This window comes from Erigeron canadensis, chromosome 5 (assembly GCF_010389155.1).
Source record: "Erigeron canadensis isolate Cc75 chromosome 5, C_canadensis_v1, whole genome shotgun sequence".
Classification (NCBI taxonomy): domain Eukaryota; kingdom Viridiplantae; phylum Streptophyta; class Magnoliopsida; order Asterales; family Asteraceae; genus Erigeron; species Erigeron canadensis.
In genome coordinates, this window is record NC_057765.1 from 4,687,140 (window position 1) to 4,707,793 (window position 20,654).

Below are 20,654 nucleotides of genomic sequence, written 5' to 3' on the forward strand. Positions count from 1 at the left end.
GATTGCTTCATAAAATCAATAATATGATGAAACAAAGAGTGTTCTGGTGTCTTTTCAAAACATGCACAAACATTGTGATAAGGATAAAACATTAAATCGGCCATCTGAACCTAATAACAGAGTCGCGGTTAGGGTTTAGTAAGCAAACAATAGCAACAAAAGACGAACAAATTCCAGAGAACATACCTTCATACGAAACGAATGAAAGAAAAAGGAAAGAGACGGTGGTTCGTGGCTGCCATCTACAGCACCATCTCCGTCGATGGGAAGACGATGAAGCAAACGATGATGAGAAGAGAAGAGGAGAAGAAATTGGTTTTAAAGAGAAGAGGAAACGTTATATCAAAGATTGAGCGGGATTTTTAGTTCATCCTATATGTTTTTAAAAAAACCTATTTAGTTTTTTTTAATATTTAGAATTCATATAAAATATGTTTTTTGCAGACCACTTTTAACCACCCTCTGACCCTTAACCATGTAAGTATCTTACACTATTGAGTTCGTATTTCCCTGCTCCACAAAACCCCCATGGTTATTGCAAACTATTTTTTCCGAAAGAGGGATTCTCAGCTGATTACCTTTCAGAGTAGCCTAAATAAAACTCAAATCGACTACTTCTTGGTGCGTAAAGGCGACTTTAGGGCTTGCAAAGATTGCAAGGTACTCCCGAGAGAGGCAGGCTACTCCCAACATAGACTTTTGGTAATAGATTTGCTCCTGAGTAGAAGAGCAACCAAGACAGAGAAGACTGTAAAGCCAAGAATCCTCTAGAAAAACCTGATGGGTGAAGCAGCAGAGAGGTTTAGGTCGACGACTAGTTCAAGGTTCACAAAGGAGATAAGAGAAGGTTCGCATATGGAAGCTGACGAGTTGTGGACACTCGTGGCAGATGGTATGAGGGAGACGGCAAAGGAGGTACTAGGGGTAACTAGAGGAATTGGACGACAACGGAGAGTGGGTAGGGAATCTTGGTGGATTAGCGAAGAGGTCCAGTCCAAGGTCGCGACAAAACTTAGGTGCTTTAAGGATCTTGTCAAAAGCCGCCAGAACGGGACAAATGAAGACTGGTCTTTGGCTAGGCAGAGGTACTACGAAGCCAAGAAAGAAGCAAAGAGGACTGTGGCTATAGCAAAAGAAAGAGCGTACGAAGAGCTGTACAAGAAACTAGATTCCAAAGAAGGCGAAAACGAAATCTTCAGAATTGCTAAAGCAAGGGAGAGAAGACGTAGGGATTTAGGAGATGTCATTTTTATCAAAGACGAAAGTGGACGGAGCATTGTGAAGGAGGGGGATATTAGGAAAAGATGGGAAGAGTACTTCGCCAACCTATTTAATGGGAGAAGGTCGGGGAGAATTGAAGGAGGAGAGGTCAGCACCGCACACCCAAACACACGCTACGACGACGACGATGCTATGAGGATCAGCCAAGAGGAAGTAAGGATCGCCCTAAAGAAGATGGGGAGAAACAAAGCAGTAGGTCCAGATCAAATTCTAGTTGAGGCATGGAGATGCCTAGGGGACGTGGGGATAAGCTTGTTGACAAGCCTTTTCAACAAGATTTGGACGAGTGCAAAAATGCCAGAAGAATGGAGATTTAGTGAGGTTATACCTATCTACAAGAACAAGGGGGACGTGCAGAGTTGTAGCAACTATAGGGGCATTAAACTCCTAAGTCATACCATGAAGCTCTAGGAAAAAGTGATTGAGAGGAGGCTTAGAAGAGTTACGAAGGTGGCAGAGAACCAATTTGGTTTTATGCCAGGGAGGTCGACGATGGAGGCTATCCACATCACCAGAAGCCTTATGGAAAAGTATAGGGAAAGACAAAAAGCGCTACACTATGCCTTCCTAGATTTGGATAAGGCATACGATAGTGTACCACGAGAGCTGATCTAGAGGACGCTCCAAGCGAAAGGAGTTACTGGGAGATACATTAGTGTTATCAGGGACATGTATGATAGGGCGAGGATCGGTGTTCGAACACCGGTGGGAAGCATAGAGCTTTTCTCGGTAGAAATGGGCCTACACCAGGGTTCGACGCTTAGCCCAAACCTTTTTACATTGATCTTAGATGAGTTGTCCAGTGGCCTTCAGGAGGAACTACCGTGGTGCATGATTTTTGCCGATGACATTGCACTGATTGCGAGATCGACAGAGGAGCTAAATCGTAGGTTAGAGAAATGGAGAGAAGCCCTTGAAGACAATGGTTTGTGTGTGAGCCGAGAGAAGACTGAATACCTACGATGTGACTTCGATAAACAGGAGATAAGACAAAATGAGGATGAGGTTATTCGCATTGGGGTGTGGATATTGGGTCCGAAGGCGTCTTTTAGGTACCTGGGATCGGTGATACACAAATCGGGGGGGAGGGGATAGACGAAGATGTGATACATCGAATCCAAGCTGGATGGATGCGGTGGAGAGCAGCTTCTGGAGTCATGTGCGACAAGCGGATCCCGCTACAACTGAAAGGCAAGTTCTACAGAGTCGCTATTAGACCGACTATGTTATACGGGTCAGAATGTTGGCCGATGACCAAAGTCCAAGCATCTCGAGTAGAGGTAGCAGAGATGACGATGCTAAGGTGGTCTTGCGGGAAGACCCTATCAGACAGGATTCTCACGGGAGTTTTTAGAGCCGAACTTGAAGTAGGGACCATCATTAACAAGTTAAGAGAAGGGCGCTTGAAATGGTTTGGCCATGTTAGGAGAAGGGATCGATCAACACCACTAAGGAGAGTGGATTTTATTTACGTCAAAGGCACACGAAGAAGGGGAAGGCCTAAGATGAGGTGGGAGGACCGATTAGCGAAGGACCTAATAGAACTTGGTTTGTCGGAGGACATGACGTCGGATAGGACGGCCTGGAGAACTAGGATTAGAGTAGAGGATTAGGGTAGGGTTTGACTTTTGCGGGACTTTGATCGTCATCTTTTTCCCATATTGCCTTGCCTAAGGTGGTTTGTGTTGGTTTGACCGGGTGAAGTAGGCCCAACATTGGTGACTCGATGCCAAATAAGGCTTTGACCTGACAGGAGGAAGAGGTAGGTCGACGGAGGTGGACGGACAGAATACCAAAGGTTACGATGGAGTTTCCTGATGGAGGAGGTGGTCAGTGAGTGTAAGGCATATGGGAATAGGTTTTTGTAGACTTTTTTTTCGTAGACTTTGGTTCTCAGTAACCTCCGTAGTGGTTTTGGCCTGAGTAGAAGGAGGCCAAAATCGAGGGGGGAGGTTACTCTTGGCTGCTCCAAAATGCTCTGCCTGTTGGAGGACATGACCGATGAGTGTTTATTAGAGGACTAGGACTAGTGTAGGGGTTTTGGGAGCTTGGGAGAGGACTAGGATTAATCTAGCTAGGCGGCTAAATTAGTGTGTTTCATAGGTTGCGCACCACCCGTTATTTTTACTTGGATCCATCGGGAACTAGGATTTCTTAGTTAATTCCTTATATGTAGGTAGGTTTGGGCTTTATTCTGAAACACTTTTAAATTTGTCTATGTTCTATTTGGCTGTTATTATACGTGTTTTGTTAAACCTGTGTGTTGGTGCATTTTCAGGTGACAACATCATTATAGAAGTTTGTCTTGAGTCTATTGAATATGTACTTGTAATAAATGTTAAATTATTACGTATAATAAAGTCAACCTCGAATTGGTCAACACGTTGACTTGGTCGAGCTCGACCTGGTCAAGCTCGAATTGGTCAACACGTTGACTTGGTCGAGCTCGACCTAGTCAAGCTCAAGTTGGGCTCGGTCCATGAAATTCGAGGTCCGTCAAGTCCATTAAGTTTTAGTATAAATAGAGATTAAACCTTATGTTTAAGGTTAATCTTCCAGTCATTTTTGTTTTTCATATTTTCGTAATCAGAACCTGGTGTGTTACTTGTAATTGCAATTACCGAAGTAATATACGGTTCAAGTTTATATTCACATTCGTGTTCTTGTTGTTGATTGCTAGTGTATAAGATTTTTCGCACTTATACATTAGATACTTAATCTCATTTGATCCGGTGGCAAAGTGACTTTCAATTGGTATCAGTGCTTTTAGTTATCTAGGTTGCTTGTTACTACTTTTCCATATTCTTTTGTTGTCGGATGTACTCATTAGACAGTTCTAGAGGACTAGGTGTGTAGGTTACCTTTTCCGTTTTGTGAGTAGACTAAGATTTACTTTACCTTAGCGGGCTAAGGTACTTTGTTCCGTAGGTTATTTAGAAATAGTTTAATCCCCTTAGTTTTTAGGCAATTCATATGTATAGGTTTGGTTGTCCTTGCGAAAGGCTTTGTTTATTATGCTCCTACATTTTATGTTGTTATTTGCGTACTATGGTTGCTAGAGTTTATGTATTGTGCTAAGGTTTTGTTGTCGTACGTTCGCCACCCTTCCCTACTCGTAAGGTGTCATACCCGGCGCACCCAGCTGACAGGTATATCGTCTTATCATGGTCTCGACAGACAGGTGTAAACACTTTACCCTTTTACGGCTTTTACATCTTCCTGGCCGGAGGTCCTTCTGGAAGCAGTCTATCTACCTTTGGGTAGAGGTAAGATTGTCTACAGCTCACCTCCCCCATACCCCGTTCAGGGATTGGGTACAGTTGTTGTTGTTGTTATGAATCTAGGGTTTCTGGCTCATTTAGCGTTTAATATAAGAAAAAGTAAACCTCTAATTTAATTGCGAAGTGATGAGTGATAATTATATAGACTTTTACCGCACTTGTTTTGGCCATTTTATAGTCATTTGAATGAACTTTTGATACTTAATGGCATGTATATGTGATTTCAGGTTCATTGCTCATGGCATGAAGGAAAACATCAAGAAATGGTGATAAAGGACTTAATGGAAGATAAATAATGGTTTGATGAAGATTCGGGTCGAGATTCAAGACTTAAGATGAAGGAACTTGTGTTAACTTGAAGCCTATGACCATGTGTTAGTGTTTTGGGCATTACTTCTTCATACGGACTCTGTTTTAGACGTATAAGCTATCCACGGAACCGGGAGAGAAAGATCTACAGCTTTGGTGTTCAGCTCCAGGACCAACGCCGCTCACAAGCAGCCAGCGCCGCTGGTTGCACCGCTGGAAGTAGGTCGGCCAGATTTAGACTTTTCGTAAACCTATAAATACCAACCCTAAACCCTAAAATTCGACACTCTATTATTCCAGACGACTTTAGGGCTCACCCTAGGGTATTTTCTCCAGATCTAAGCCTGCATAACACCTCCATATCACACCGGAGATCAGACATCGATTCTGTACTGCAACATCATCAATCTAATCTCTATTTCACTTTCGGTACATTATGTTTTCATATATTATTGATTGTGATTGTTCTTTCACCATGAGTAGCTAGAGATTTTATCATATACTAGATGAAGTGACATGATTATGTGACGGTTGTGTTTATTATTGTGACTGCAGCTAGTGTTTTGTCGTGATCTTAATGTATTGAATTCTTATTAATTATTATTGTCTTGTTGATTGTATGATTATGCTTTTAATGGTATTACTTGCATGATAATATGATCTTGATTGTTTGGTAAACGATTGCTTGATTCATGGTATGATAGAGTATAAGATAATATTAATAGGAATTAACGTGTTAATAGTTTGGTAAACTAGTAGACAAAATTACTGTTGTATTAATCTATGCAACCTGAACATATTATGGATCTGATTCGAAGTAGATGATGCCTTTAGTTATTATTGTTTACAACAAACTTTTTCAGATTAATTCTTTGGAATTACTAACTAGATACTTTTACTAACTGATTTCAAAAGCAACGTGACAACTCGATCACAAAACCCCCCAACAACTCTTAGAATTAATTAGTCTTGCTTAGTTCTTAAACATAGTCCCTGCGAACGAACCTAGTCTTACCTATTAGCTATATTACAAACGAACGGATCCTCTGTCCGTGAGTGTGTGTTTAGTTTGGTATTTCCTTGATTTTATAAATTTAAAACTTGACTGCTTATAATTATACACAAACGACACATCATGAAGCCTGGTGGCCCAGGTGGTTAACGAACCCGAAACATAGGGAATGACTCCAGCTCCAGAAGATGGGACATCCCGCGGTGGCTGGGGAGGTGCTGTCAAGTCAACACCAGCAACTGGCGGTGGTTGGGGCGAAGCAAAATCGGACCATGGTCAGCAGACTGGATCTTGGGGTGGTTGGGAGGCAACAAAATCTCAAGAATTAAGTTGAACCATCGGGCACTTGTTAAGTGGTCACGATAGATGAAAAACTGGTAAAAATATTCTATTTTGAGGACCAAATCTCCTTAATATTCTAAGAGATAAAAAACTGGTAAAATTGGTCAGCAGATTGAAGTTCCTTCTTTGCTCAAGGATCAACACAAGCTCGTCAAGACACCATCTCGAATTCGCGTAGTTTTCTGACAACACAATTATAGAAGCTCTAGATTCAAGTATTGCTTTTCGGATTTCTGGCTTAAGTTGTTGACCTTTGTCTATTGCATCATTGTCTCTCAAAGTGCGAAGTCCTGCTCGCAATAATGCATCATATAGATGATCAGTAAAAGCATTACGGGTATCTTCACCTCTGAAGCTCAGAAGCACACCATACTTGTAATGAATAATATTCGGCACAAAAGAAGATGTAGAAGCCATTTGAGATTACATCAGATTATGTGGACTGTGAGAAAGGACATATACAGGCTATCAATACCAGAAGTTTCTAAGAAAAGATTTCATTTATACGGAGACACGGAGTAATATTAGATTTGACTCATTCCACAATTGTCCTTTTCAAATAAGAAGTAAATGCTATCCATTGAAATTTCAAATGCTATCTATTGAAATTATTTCAATCTCGCCAACTTTAACTTTAACTATTCACAATAGATGTTGCTTTCATTTTCTACCTAAATGGCAGAAAAGTGTACGGAGTCCCACTAAAGTAATTTTAGCCGATTTCATTGAATAATTTTTTTTTTGTTGGAGCTCCACAAAAACGAAAATGTCAAAGTTGGTATACTTTCAACCAATTAGCCGAAATTGGTTTTTAAATATCAAACCATTTGTATTTGGTTTATAATAGTTTGGTTTTTCGGTTTATTGGGTTGGTTTTTGTGTCATATCATAACAAAAGGAATTTCGCATAGTGAATCTTTTTGCATAACAGTCTAACTGAATAATCATTCAATGAACACTAATTTAAAATGCAACTGATTCAACTATTCATTACAGTACTTTAAATGCTAAAATATGGTAAATTTTAAAAAAAGGATAAGTTAAAGTTGGCGAGAACCTTGTGATTCCATGTACCGTCTTGTTACATAGAACGGGCACCACATAAAACTGTGAAGCACCATCCTCACACATTAACCACAAGATACTCATGGGGTACCCGCGCAATACGGCAGCCGGGGACCGGTGGTGGTAGCAATAACGATTGTTGGTGGTGATGACAGCGGGTAGTAATTGAAGTAAAAGGAATTAATGTAAATGGTTGATAGAGATATTTAAAAAAAATAAGAGACGCATGATGTAACTTATCATTAAGGATATATACTTTGGTAAATTCGCATCTCCCTTTTTTCTAACTTTTCATCAAGGGTATAACAATTTTTATAAAATAGTATAAATATCGAATAGTTTCTTCATTTGCTTTTGGCAAGTTTTATAATAATAACCTGCAACCTTTATCTGTGGGTCCTGTAACATCCTAAACTTTTCTATCGTTGACTTTGACCGTTAGTTGACTTTGACGTCGTTAGTTGCTTAAATGCCCAAGTAATTAACTATTGTTGTCTACAAGATAAATGTAATGCTTAATGCTAAAGATGAAATTCATTTAGGACGGGTTGGGTCGAGCGAGAGTGTAGGGTTAGGGCATTGTAGGTAAGTTGTTGCTAGTTATATATATTATGTTGATTTGCCTTAATTTCTTTATTACTTGTTGAACATGTCACAAAATTTTAATGCTTATCGATAGACAATGTTTTATGAGAAAATGTATTAATTCTACTCGCGTGAAATTTGATATATGTTGTGTATTGAGAATTGTGTGGTATGTATGTGAGTAGTAGGATTAAATGTTCCAAACTTGCTCATATTTTGTGTGGCAAAAAGCCCGAAGTTACACAAATATGGTTATTGGTACACGTGTGAAAGGACACATTTACAATTACGGTCGCGAACGTAATTGCAAATGTGTCAAGACGCAAGTGTGCTTGTGTGACTGTGCCTGTGTTAACCAAGGTGGAATGCAATGGAATAATTGATATGTTGTATGGTAATACATCCTTACGTGATACATTTTGATCTCTCAATTATGATGAAATTGTTACTTTTGAAATTAGCAAATTTGTAGATTATATATGAACTCGAATGTGTATTTGGCATTGGGTTTATCTTGGGATTGGACTTGAGATGAACTATGATTGGTTGAATATCGTAATCCCAATTCATGATGATTGTTAATGATGTGATATATAGTCGATTGGCTACATTCGGTAAGCTAGACTTTAAGTGTGTAAAGATTCCAAATGTGTAAATGGGTTACTGTTGAAAAGATGGATTATATATGTTAAGATAGGAAGTTTCCTGATCACATGTGTTACCTTTAAATGTTGTAATGTGAAAAAGAGGAGCTAAAAGTGTTAACTAGGGAGTCATCTAAAACACATAAATATGTAGAATTGACTCAAGTGTAACTTTGATGTGAAAATGAGTTAATAGTAACCCACATCATTAGTGCTAGAGGTTGATAGAGGTTAATGCTTAAGTCGAGGTTCTTCAAGGTGGTACATTGTATGGGAGCAGAATTAACCACTTGGCATATGTTGAGGCAGTTTTAGGCGGGACATTATATGTAAAAGTGAATGTGGTCTAAGTAAGGATATTATATGTAGATGTAGTCCCTGTAGGGAAATAATATGAATAAGTAAAGTTAACCTAAGTCGGGGTACAATGTTATAAAGTTGAAGTAGGATGGAAATGACGCTAATATGTAGGGAATTGACTAAACGTGTGATCTTGTTTATAGTTGGGACGAACTTAGTCGAGGTCATAGAGCTTTTATACATGTTATCATTGATGTGTGATGTTTTCATGTTTACTATAGGATTACGCCGACCCTATGAATGTTGTCATTATGTTTAGGATATTGTTGATGTTTATCATGTTGTTGCTAATTAAGTAACGAGATGTTTGGTATTACTCAACTTTAGGCCTGTGATGAAGAGAGGGGCGGATGTTATAGGCAGTAGGCCGTGTGAAGATTCTGAGGACATAATCTTTTTAAGGATGAGAGAGTTGTAACATCCTAAACTTTTCTATCGTTGACTCTGACCGTTAGTTGACTTTGATGTCGTTAATTGTTTAAATGCCCAAGTAATTAACTATTGTTGTCTACAAGAGAAATGTAATGCTTGAATTAGCTATTAATGATCATAAAGTGTTATTATAGTTGTCGGTTAGTAATTAATTTGCTCATTTGGTCGGTTGAGTCCCCGGATCATTAGTTTGAGCCTTAACGGTCGTTAAATATAAGTTAAGGGCACTTTGGTAATTGTGCTAAAGGGGGAACGGTTTTAGTAGGGTTTAAGCAGCCCTAATACCTAATTATATCCATAATTGTGTGTGTGTTTCATGGTGTGAGCCTCCATAACCTCCCTAGCTATATTTTCATTGATTCCGGGGTGAATCGGAGAGATTAAACGCTTGCATTTCGATTCTCCAATCATCTTTAAGGTAAGGATTGAAATTACTACTGGTTTTTAGTCATCTTGATCTATTCTTAGGGTTTATATTCTGATATCTAGGGTTAGGGTTAATCTGGTTCTGAATCGTTGTTGTTTTATTATGTTTTTGGGTGTTTAAACATTCCCATTTGTTTTGCAATTGATTCAGGAAACAATTTATGGTTTCAAACCATCAATTGAGTCATATAATATATGTATAGGAGTTCTGTAGGTCGTGGTGTATTGCTAAGGTCGTTTGAGGGTGGAATTGATTTTGAAAACAACAGGTTCGTAGGTCTGAAAATTCATCTGTTTTGCAAAAATCATAAATCATTCATTATAAGTCTATAGAGGTCGATCCTTACATTTTTTAAAAGATCTATGTATCTCCTAAGTTAGTCCAGAAGAAATTTTTCTCTGACTTTGCTTCGTAGTTCTCCGAAAACACTGATTTCTAAAAGTGGCCAGATTCTAGACGAGTTCAACAATGCAATGTTCAAAAAGTCATAGACAATTAATGGAAAATTGTATTAAGGTGATTCCAAAGGCTATGGTTAGATAAAAGAGTTATTAATAATGTATTACAACAGTTTGTTAATAGGTTGGGTAATGGTTTGTGAAAAACATGGTTTTTGACATATGTGTAATGTCGAATTCGTCTAGACTTTGTTGTGGAGTAGTTTGTGTGAGTCCATGGTGTTTGGGTGTCATGGAAATCTTTTCCATTGTATAATCAAAGAGTTTTAATATTTATTAATATATATTGATCATAGGTTGTCGGGGACACATACCAAGGACAGTAACACATCGTTTGTTGTTTAAGAAGCTACGAGAAGTAAGATAACTACCTTTTGACACGATGGACACAACAAAAACTTAGCTTTCATAATAAATGTTTGTTAAAGACCTTTCGTACGTATGTTGGGTATGAGAACTCACGGGAGGTTACTTGGGTGTTGTTTATGCTTGTTAATGATCTTTTATTTGTTGTTATACTTGATATGCATGCTTAGATGTTGGATATGATTGAGATTGATATTTAGTTGGATGCATGTTGGCTTGTACATCTAGTACACTAGACTTGGTAGGATTGCCATGTCACGAGCACATTAAGGGCCCTAAAAGTTGTATTCTTGTTGTTATTGTTGTTCTTGTTGTTCTTGTTGTTGTTGATGATGATACTCGAGTATAATTATTTTCGAAAGTGTTAACCTTAACCCATACTAGCCTTGGCTAGTATGTGATGATATACCCATACGGAGCTCTAGCTCCGTACCCGAAGCAGAAGCAGAGAACGAAGTCATCTTCGTACAGGTAAAGCTACAGCGGAGCTCGACCTCCGCTCAACATAATTACCCCGAAGTTCTAAAGGTAACAAATACCGAGTTCCGAAGAGATATACAATAAAGATCGGATATATATCTTTCCTATAAAATATATATCGAAGCTCCGATATATTCGGACATAATTAGGTAACAAGATTACTACAAATCTCCCCAAGAAGGAAACAAGATATTCACAAAGGAGGAAGAGATTTACCCTAATTCTCTTACCCTCCTCTCCAAGTTATCTATCCTCTATATAAATAGAGGAGGAGTCTCACGGCATGCTCATTCATGAGACGAACAACATACAAAATCCTCACTCGTAATTTATTCAACCTCCGAATAAACCCTAAATAAACCCAAAGTCGAACAAATCGGTTTAGCAACAAAACCATCCGGCGTAAAGCGGTCTCCCGGAGCCTCTGACCATAAGGGAATCGCCGATAAACACCCCCAACCTAACTCACACATCCGGTTGAGCCATAGTGCGATTATTCGATCAAACAAATTGGCGCCGTCTGTGGGACAACCAAATATATAAGTAAGAAGAACACAAGATAAGACCCCGACCATGATCATAATAATCAAAACAGAATGGCTGACGGAGAATACTCCCCGAGAACGCCCAATTCGGGGGCGCCAAGAACAACACAAAGAGGGCCGGATCCCCAAGATGGGTTCTCTTTTGACACACCTGAGCCAAGTCACCGTTCCATTACATCAGGTGGTTACGGTGCAGACTTGGGTGAAACATTGAATGTTCAAGGCACCACAGGAAGATCAGGATTTCAGAACCCGGATCGAGACAGACCTACAAGGGTGTTCCCAGAGAGACACTAGGACGGGTCTCCATCGTATGACCGTACAGCAGGACGTCCTGCCGCAGAAGAACACATGACAGATAGGACTATAGTGCCTGAACGCGCCCTCGAACGTCCTGCTCAAGAAGAACGTGCACCGGAGGGACCTCCACCTGGACCAAGTGGGTCCACATTTTTGTTGCGGGACTTAGGGTTAGGAAGTTCTACGCCACAAGGACGTAGCCCATTCAGGGCTCCGGCATCCCCGCAGGGCCGGAGCCCGAGAGGCCCCGCAATAAACCCTCCGGGAAACAGTGGATTCATGGCAACTCCCCTCCAAAGGCGCGATCCATAACAGAGTAGGTCAGGCTTCGTTCACATAAGCCAACGGACGCAGGTTCCCCCGGCAGGAAACAACAGAGCATCAACGTCGGCAACACATGAAATAAATGATGCATATGTACGGGAAAATTATGACGTACTGAGTACAATTATGAATCGTCTGAGGACGGCAGGCCAAATCCGCGGTGTCACCAGGAATATGGAGAACGAATATGACTCCGATTTGGTGGATGAGTACATCGAAGCAGAGCTTCCGCCAAGGAGTGCCACCAGAGGAACAACCCTCCAACAAGAACAAGGGCCTCAGACGAACATGGCCCTGCCCAGGAGAACAGAGGCACGAGCAGGAGAAAGACCGGCCTCAACGATTCAAAGAGAAAGAGCACTCCGGGAGCAACCCCACGGACGTTCACCTACAGCCAACAGGGGTCCGGAGATCTATCCGAGAGCATGGCATGGCAGAACGAAGACAGGCCAAGAGGAAACCAACTAGGATTTCCCCGAGCCAGGAGGAACATAATCCGACAGGATTATAACCCCTATGAACAGGAAGATACGGAGCCAGTCGACCTCTCTCAACTGGTCAACCCGGAGAGCCCGTTCTTCCTTGCCATATAAAGCCATCCCCTGCCAGCGAAGATGAAGTACCCACAACACTTAGGGTACTATGATGGGAAGAGTGATCCGGATGACTTTCTTAAAAAGTTTATCGGAGCAGCCCTAATCCAGAGGTGGGATATGCCAACTACGTGCCATGCGTTCTCTTACTCGTTAACCGATGATGCATGAGAGTGGATCGACGGGTTACCTAGAACTAGCATAGATAGCTTCCAAATACTGAAAAATAAATTCAAAGCGCAGTTCAGTATGTAGAAAAAGCACAGAAAGACCCACATCACTGTGCACAACATCAAGCAAAAAGAAAATGAAAAGACGAGAGATTTCATTGTAAGATACACGAATGAGACACAGCAAGTACGGGGACTAGCAGAAAGCCAAAGAATCTCAGGACTCATACATGGGCTACGCGCAGTAGAGCTCATTGAACACCTGAGCACAAACTTACCCGAAACTTACGACGGGTTAACAAGCAAAGCTCACATCTGGCTAGATGCTAGGGAAACAACAAGTGACTCCTCCATAGGAAGAAAGCGGAAGGAATACGGAGGCAATGGAAGGTTTTCTTGCTACGGGCGAGAAGACAACCAATGGGGCGGTAGAGAGAAAGATAGCGGAATTGATATCTTATCTAACCTCACCAAAACCACGAAGCAAATCCTCCTCACAGAGCGAGTCGCTTCAAGCTTCCCGACCCCGACAAAGCTCATCACTAATAAGAAAAACATGGAGAAGTACTGTGAATATCACTGGGATCATGGACATGATACACACAGCTGTAGGAATTTAAGACGGGAAATAGAAGAAGCTGTGGAGTCCGGAAAGCTGGACCACCTTATTAAAGGGATCAGGCAAGCAACCAGAATTAAGAGCGAACTGGACAAGCCTGAAAAAACACCACCGGCACAGATCCTCACAATACGGTCCGAACTACACAGGGATCCCCCGCAAGAGCAACTGTACCAGTTCTCTTCGCTGAAGGATATCATCCCTTCTAGTGAACTGATCATGATCAAAGCCAATATCGGGGGACTAATGATGAGGAACGTCCAAATAGACGGTGGTAGCGAATGTGATATCCTCTATGAGAAATACTTCTCCGAATTACCAAAAAGTATTAGAGAAAAGTTACGCAAGGTAGACAGGCCACTGATAGGATTCGCAGGAGAACGGACATGGCCTATCGGAGAACTCCGGACAGAAGTCACTATTGGAGAATACCGAATTGGAAAACAGAAAAAATAACGTTCCTAGTCGTCACGACGGACTCTGGAAATAATGCAATCCTAGGAAGGGAAGCAATGCGGCAATTCGGAATCGTGGCATCAACGATCCACTCGCAGATAAAATTCCAGAGTAAGGTAGGGATAACAACATTATCATCAAACCTACTGAAACGAAAGGCGCAAGGGAACAGGCGGAGCCCTTCTGACAATGAAGGGAAGGAACCCTTCCGCCACTCATCAGAAAGAAGATCCCCAAGAGCATCACTGCTTGAGCGGAGGGGACGCAAACAGAGCAAAGGAGCCAAGAAGAAAAAATTCAAAAGCTCAAGGAGAAAAACGGAGGCCCGTGGAGACCTCTGTCAAAAAGTAAACTCCCTAAAAAGGCAAAAGGGATAAGCCCAGATTAGCTACCCGGATAAGTCCTGAAGAAGGATGCTGGCAGCTAGGAACCTTACTATGTAATGTCGTCCTGCCAATTATTTTTCAATAAAATAAAGCTTTCAACGAAAATTTTTAAGATCGATCAAATAATAAAAAACGCGCGTAATAAAATAAAATTGAAAGACTTTGTGTAAATGTTTAAGGGGACGCTCATTAAGACATTCACGAAGCATAAAGAGCCTCCCGAAATCCAAAGGGAACGGCCAAAAAACCACTCAAAGACGAACTCATTACAAATGATGAAGTTAAGGGTAGGTTAACACAATATTGTAGGTATCATAAATATATGCAAAGGCCTCCCCCAACATAAAAGGAGGCCGCAAAAGGTAATTGTCCAAAGGCACAAAGGCCATCAATAAATTGCAATTGTTTAACGGCACGCAGGCTACCAAGAAAAAACTGTTTAAAGGAACAATGTTCAAACCATTCAATCACAAAGGGCAGAAAAGCTAGGGAACTACCTGCAGAAGGTCAAACGGAGATGCTTCGAGATCGGAGGAGAGCTTGCGGAGGTATGCAGAATCAACGTTGGCAAGATCGTCAAGCGCGAAATCAAGGCGAGCAGCTGTGTCTTCTGGGATATTGCGGCCCTCCAGATTTACCATACCATCCCCAGCCAGGGCGCGCATCAATCCTGTTAAGGTTACAGACCTTAGACAGCAGCTCGCCAATGTCAGGACCATTAAGAAAGGACTTGCAGGCACGGGGGATGACTTCAACAATCAGCCTTCCATACCTCCCCGATTTCTCTACAAGCATGTCCTGTACCTCCTTCAGCAAGATGCCCTTTTCCTGCACTTGGCTGCCAAGGGACTCCACCTCCTTCTTTGCAATAATCCTCTGCACGTCAGACCTTGCAGTACTCAACTCGGATTGCTACGCTCCACAGTCCAACTCCAAATCAGCCACCTTAGCTGCCAGAGCAAGCTTCTCCGTCATTAACCGTTCATATTGCTGCTTCGATGGCCCAGACTCCTCAGCATTTTCACGCAATCTCGAGTCCATACACTACCAATAATGGCACTGCAAAAAACAGAACGGTTGAAGAAAGCTGACAGCTCGGGGGTGCTCAGGCCCATCAAACCATTTACCCATCCAGGAGGAGCAATGCTCTGAATATCACGGTGACAGGATAAAGCATCCAAAACCTCCTCAAGGGGATCAAAGGTTGCGCAAACAAATAATCAAATGAAGGCAAACGAATAGCAAAAGGACTTACATGATGACTGTGGAGGGATCCTACTGGCCTTCCCCCTTATCTTCTTTGGTCGATGACTACCAGGTCTCTTTGACATACTCTTCCTCATCCTCACACGACTGCCAACCGTGTTCCCTTGAGTCTCTGCCAGTGTTTTCACGACCGGATGGATCGGTCGGGCCGGGACCCGGCACTTAGAATGGTCCGGTTGATGGTGTCGAACCGAATCTGCAGCTGACCGGCCGGTTGATCCAGAAACTGGTGGTTGAACCGGAAAACGGCGATCCGGCTATTGACTTTCTTTGACTTAGGTGTACACCTTTAGTGCATCTGGAGTTGTATTTAACGCGAAGAAGTAAAGTAAGTTTTTAGTCAGATCGGAAGCATCATAGCTTCACCGGATCTTAAAGGAGAGGAATGATCGTTGGCGGTGTTTTGATGGATCTTGTTTCACCGACGTTGATTTGACTGGAAGCTTCGAATTTAGAACTGTATGTGAGAGTTTACTAGTTTAGAAATGTGATTTGTAGTGTTTAAGCAAAATCGACGGCCTACTTTCAACCAACGGCGATGAGGTTTGTGAAATTCACCGTTGGGAGATGTGGGTGACAGTGAATTTATTAATAAGGTTTTCTTCGAATGGTCCGTATTTTACTATGTTAATGTTAAATATAAAAATGGTCCTTGAGATTCTCAATGTTCAGCACTCATATATCTCAAATATGTAATATATTCTTACTTATATTTTTATTCATTGAATTGACGTTTCTAATTTAAGTATATATATGTTTTCTAATCTTTTTTTTTATTATTATTATAGGTAATGTATTTTCTATGCTATTTACTTATATATATATATATATATATATATGAGAAGTAAAGGTGGTGTTGTTATGCACCTAACTTGGATGAAATCCTTCTTACATGCTAATTTTTAAACCATAAAAAACATATGGGCCCAATTATTTATTCATTATATATTAAATATTAAAAATTAGTATGTGAGAGAAATTTCACCCAAGTTGGGTGCATAACAACACCAACTTCACTTTTCTCATATATATATATATATATGATGTTATCCGGTTCATCAATCCGGTCTGACCGATATGACCAATCTGACCAGTGACTAGTAAAAAGACCGGTTCACCATCCGGTCCGGTTATGAAAACATTGGTCTCTGCCTCCCCAGCCACATCTTCACCATTATCATCAGAGACATCAACAATGGTCTCCGCTTGCTCACAAGCTGCAGGGGTAGATGCCTCGGGCAATTCATCAGGAATGGGCCTCTACTGAGCTATAGTAGGATGAACAGGCTCAGGGACCACCGGTACAGTTGGCTCAACGGGTGGAGGAGCCAAAGCCAGCGGTCTGAAAACAACACCGGACAAAACAGGCTGCCTATCAATAAGTTGCTTGAACGACATTTCTGTAAAACAAAAAAATACAAGGATCAGTGTCTACTTTGGAAAAGAGTGGTAACAAAGAAGAAGTGCAAAAGAGTCAACCTACCCTGACCATCGAATTCAATTGCAACATCCAAAGTACCATACTCCCAACAATTTGCAACCCGAGACTTAAACAACACAACCTCCGGATACACACACAATTTTAACCGATAAGAACACAAGGCCTCTACATCCGAATGCCTAACACGAAATAGACTTAGGGGACCTATCGACTCACACTCCAACCTATTCCTATCTAGCAAACCACTATGCGCAGGAGGAACTAACAATTGATCAAAAAAGACAAACAAATTTTTCCAGTCTCTGACCTCAACACCACCAGCAACAAAAATTTCATAATCACCATTTTTTGAAACAGTGACCCAATCAACGGACTCTTTCAATTTATAGAAGGACTTAAACAAAGCAATAGATGGTCGAATGCGATTCGCAAAACAAAGCACTTGGAAAGCTATAATTTTTGCAACACCAGTCGGATGAACAACGGATATATGACACTGATAGTAATCTATAACAGCAAGAAAAAATTCTGAAAAGGGGATCCTAAGGTTACCTTGAGAAAAAGCCTTAACATACACACCAACGAACCCCACTGGAGGATCGCATATGGATTGCCCCCTTTCTGGGTATCGAACCAAATTAGGGTTCTAAGAGAAATATTGGTTCACAAAACTCTGATAGGCAGAGTGGCTCAAAGCATTGGTAATAACTCTTATCCCTCGTTTTGACATGACGATTAAAAATAAAAGGGAGAAGAGGGAAAAAGATAATATACCTGTTTAAGCGTCCGGTGAATCGCAAGAAAAAATGAGGAAAGACGAAGAGTAAAGACACTGAGGGAAGCAAAAACCCTTATTTTCGTGGTAATAAGTTGGTATTTATATGGGTCATAATCACGGATAACTACCCAGTGATTAATTACCCTGAGAGATGTGCCAACAAGTTGCCACTGAGAGACAGAAAGTCATTATGACTTAAACTAAATATAATTGATAGATCAACAAAGCAGCAGAGCAGTGAAGCGCGTTCCTTTTGTCTTCGAAGGTATGATACTTATTTTGTTATTTGATTTGTTAATTCTAATGCGATATTTTACAGATAAAACCTCCCATCAGACTGGGGGACTTGATGATATACCCATACGGAGCTCTAGCTCCATACCCGAAGCAGAAGCAGAGAACGAAGTCATCTTCGTACAGTTAAAGCTACAGTGGAGCTAGACCTTCGCTCAACATAATTACCCCGGAGCTCTAAAGGTAACAAATACCGAGTTCCAAGGAGATATACAATAAAGATCAGATATAGATCTTTCCTATAAAATATATATCGAAGCTCCGATATATTCGGACATAATTAGGTAACAAGATTACCACAAATCTCCCCAAGAAGGAAACAAGATATTCACAAAGGGGGAAGAGATTTACCTTAATTCTCTTACCCTCCTCTCCAAGTTATCTACCCTCTATATAAATAGAGGAGGAGCCTCACGGCATACTCATTCATGAGATGAACAACATACAAAACCCTCACTCGTAGTTTATTCGACCTCCGAATAAACCCTAAATAAACCCTAAGTCGAACAAATCAGTTTAGCCACAAAACCATCCGGCGTAAAGGGGTCTCCCGGACCCTCTCACCGTAAGGCAATCGCCGATAAACATCCCCAACCTAACTCACACCTCCGGTTGAGCCATAGTGCGATTATTTGATCAAACAGTATGTTATCGTCGTTGTCATTTAGGGTAATCATTATAGCCTCTATTCGACTCAGTCTATTGTTGGGGTTTGCCGGATGGCATCGTCGGGCCATTTTTGTCTATGTCGGTTTACTCATGGATTGGTTATTGTCGTCCGTAACGACGTCAATGGACCACCGAATGGTCTACCTATCATGTCGGGTGTGAGGCTCCCTTAAGGTCAATGGACCGCCTTCACACAATTTATATTGTCGATAACAAGTGACATAAGTTACTTGGCTTTGTTGTGGCATAACCTAATGTTGATTTGTTGAGATGCTTATTGTCGATTGATGAGGTTGCTAGGCACATTTAGGGATATTATATTCCTAATGCTTATTGTTGTTGTTGTTGTATGTTACTTACATACGTATGATAGTTTTAAAAGATGTTTGAACTGGCAACCATTTTATACAACATGTGGTTATCATACTTAACTTTTAAAGCTAACACTTGTTTTGTTGAAAATGTTGTGTTTCCTCAGGTTGGACGCTGATTATGCTTAGAGTGAAACATGGGTAGATGTGCTTATTGAAGAATTTATATAGACATAGTCTTGCCTCATTTAATTAGATGTTGCTTACAATTGTCGTTGGTTTATCCTTATGTTAGTTGATTGTTTGAATATAGGTTCCTTATATTGTCGTTGTGATGCAATAAGTAACACCGAAACCTTTGGTTGACATTTCCGTTAGGAAATGGTCATGTTTTTTAAAGGGACGTTTCCACAATTATTGCTATTTATTTAAATGTTTTTGAGAGGTAAAATGATGAAAATGTTTTTCGCCTCACTTGCACCGTTAAATGTTAATGGAGTTTTTACGCGGTCGAGAAGGGAAAACGAACACTGCACATTCTAGCCTACATCTTTAAGTAACAACTGACTTGACGTCCACAAGTATCTAAATCTCACAATGGTATCGGGCTCACTCAAAACTTGAACGTCTTAATTTGTTCACAAAGCAGAGAAATAAATACCTACGTATTGTACCACAGTTGCGTTACTCCAATCACTAGTGTCTTAAAAAAATGTTTTTAAGTTTGCAAGTTTGAAAATATTTTGTATACATTTTAAAAAATAAAAAAATTTACAAGGGGAGTCTTACAAAAAGAATTAGTTGTTGCGAATATAATTACTTCATACGAAAATAATTGATGTTTGAAGATAACAGTTTGCGAACATTAAAGGTTGAGCTTATGCAAAGATAACACTTTTACGAAGATAGACGTTTTTGCGAAGATGAAGGCCATGCGAAGATATCCAACATCTTCGCATGATGGGCAGTTTTGCAAGATTCCAAATTTAACCACTTTTGATGCAATTTAAACAGCTAAAAGCGTTTGGGTTGAGTTTTTCTATGATCTATTTATAAACCCTTATAAATCAAAGCAAATGACCTTTTTTCCCTTTTAACTTTTAAGCCTTTGAAAAGTCGAAAATACCCTCAAGTTTATTAAAATGTTTTAAAAACAATTACTACTGTTGTAGGCAAGGCTCGAACAAAGGATATATGGCATTTAAAACATCCATCTTACCCTCAAGTTTATTAAAATATTTAAAAATCAATTAAAATGTACGAGTGACTTGTTTTTTTCTTTTCCAATTCTTGTGACTAATTGATTTTTGTAACAATAAACCCTTAAGATTAGTGTCCAAACATGTTAACACAAATGTATGTTAACACAAATGTACATTGTGTGTAACAAATTATACATAAATGAATGTTCATTGTATAAGGAATCAACAAGATTCAGCAGGTTTATTACATGAATTGGG

General features: G+C 40.4%; 3 protein-coding genes across 3 annotated transcripts; all 3 read left to right on the forward strand.

Moving 5' to 3' along the window:
- Nucleotides 1-780: 780 nt before the first annotated feature.
- On the forward strand, nucleotides 781-1,896 carry LOC122601043. The gene is made up of 2 exons (XM_043773820.1): nucleotides 781-1,602; nucleotides 1,693-1,896. Exons 1-2 carry the CDS (start codon nucleotides 781-783, stop codon nucleotides 1,894-1,896), a joined length of 1,026 nt encoding a protein of 341 aa, XP_043629755.1.
- A 54-nt stretch (nucleotides 1,897-1,950) lies between these two features.
- LOC122601044 lies at nucleotides 1,951-4,809 on the forward strand. The gene is made up of 3 exons (XM_043773821.1): nucleotides 1,951-2,286; nucleotides 2,334-2,829; nucleotides 4,790-4,809. The coding sequence occupies exons 1-3, from the start codon at nucleotides 1,951-1,953 to the stop codon at nucleotides 4,807-4,809; spliced, it is 852 nt and encodes a 283-aa protein (XP_043629756.1).
- Nucleotides 4,810-12,825: 8,016 nt separating this feature from the next.
- On the forward strand, nucleotides 12,826-14,049 carry LOC122601045. The gene is made up of 2 exons (XM_043773822.1): nucleotides 12,826-12,917; nucleotides 13,071-14,049. Exons 1-2 carry the CDS (start codon nucleotides 12,826-12,828, stop codon nucleotides 14,047-14,049), a joined length of 1,071 nt encoding a protein of 356 aa, XP_043629757.1.
- Nucleotides 14,050-20,654: the final 6,605 nt, after the last annotated feature.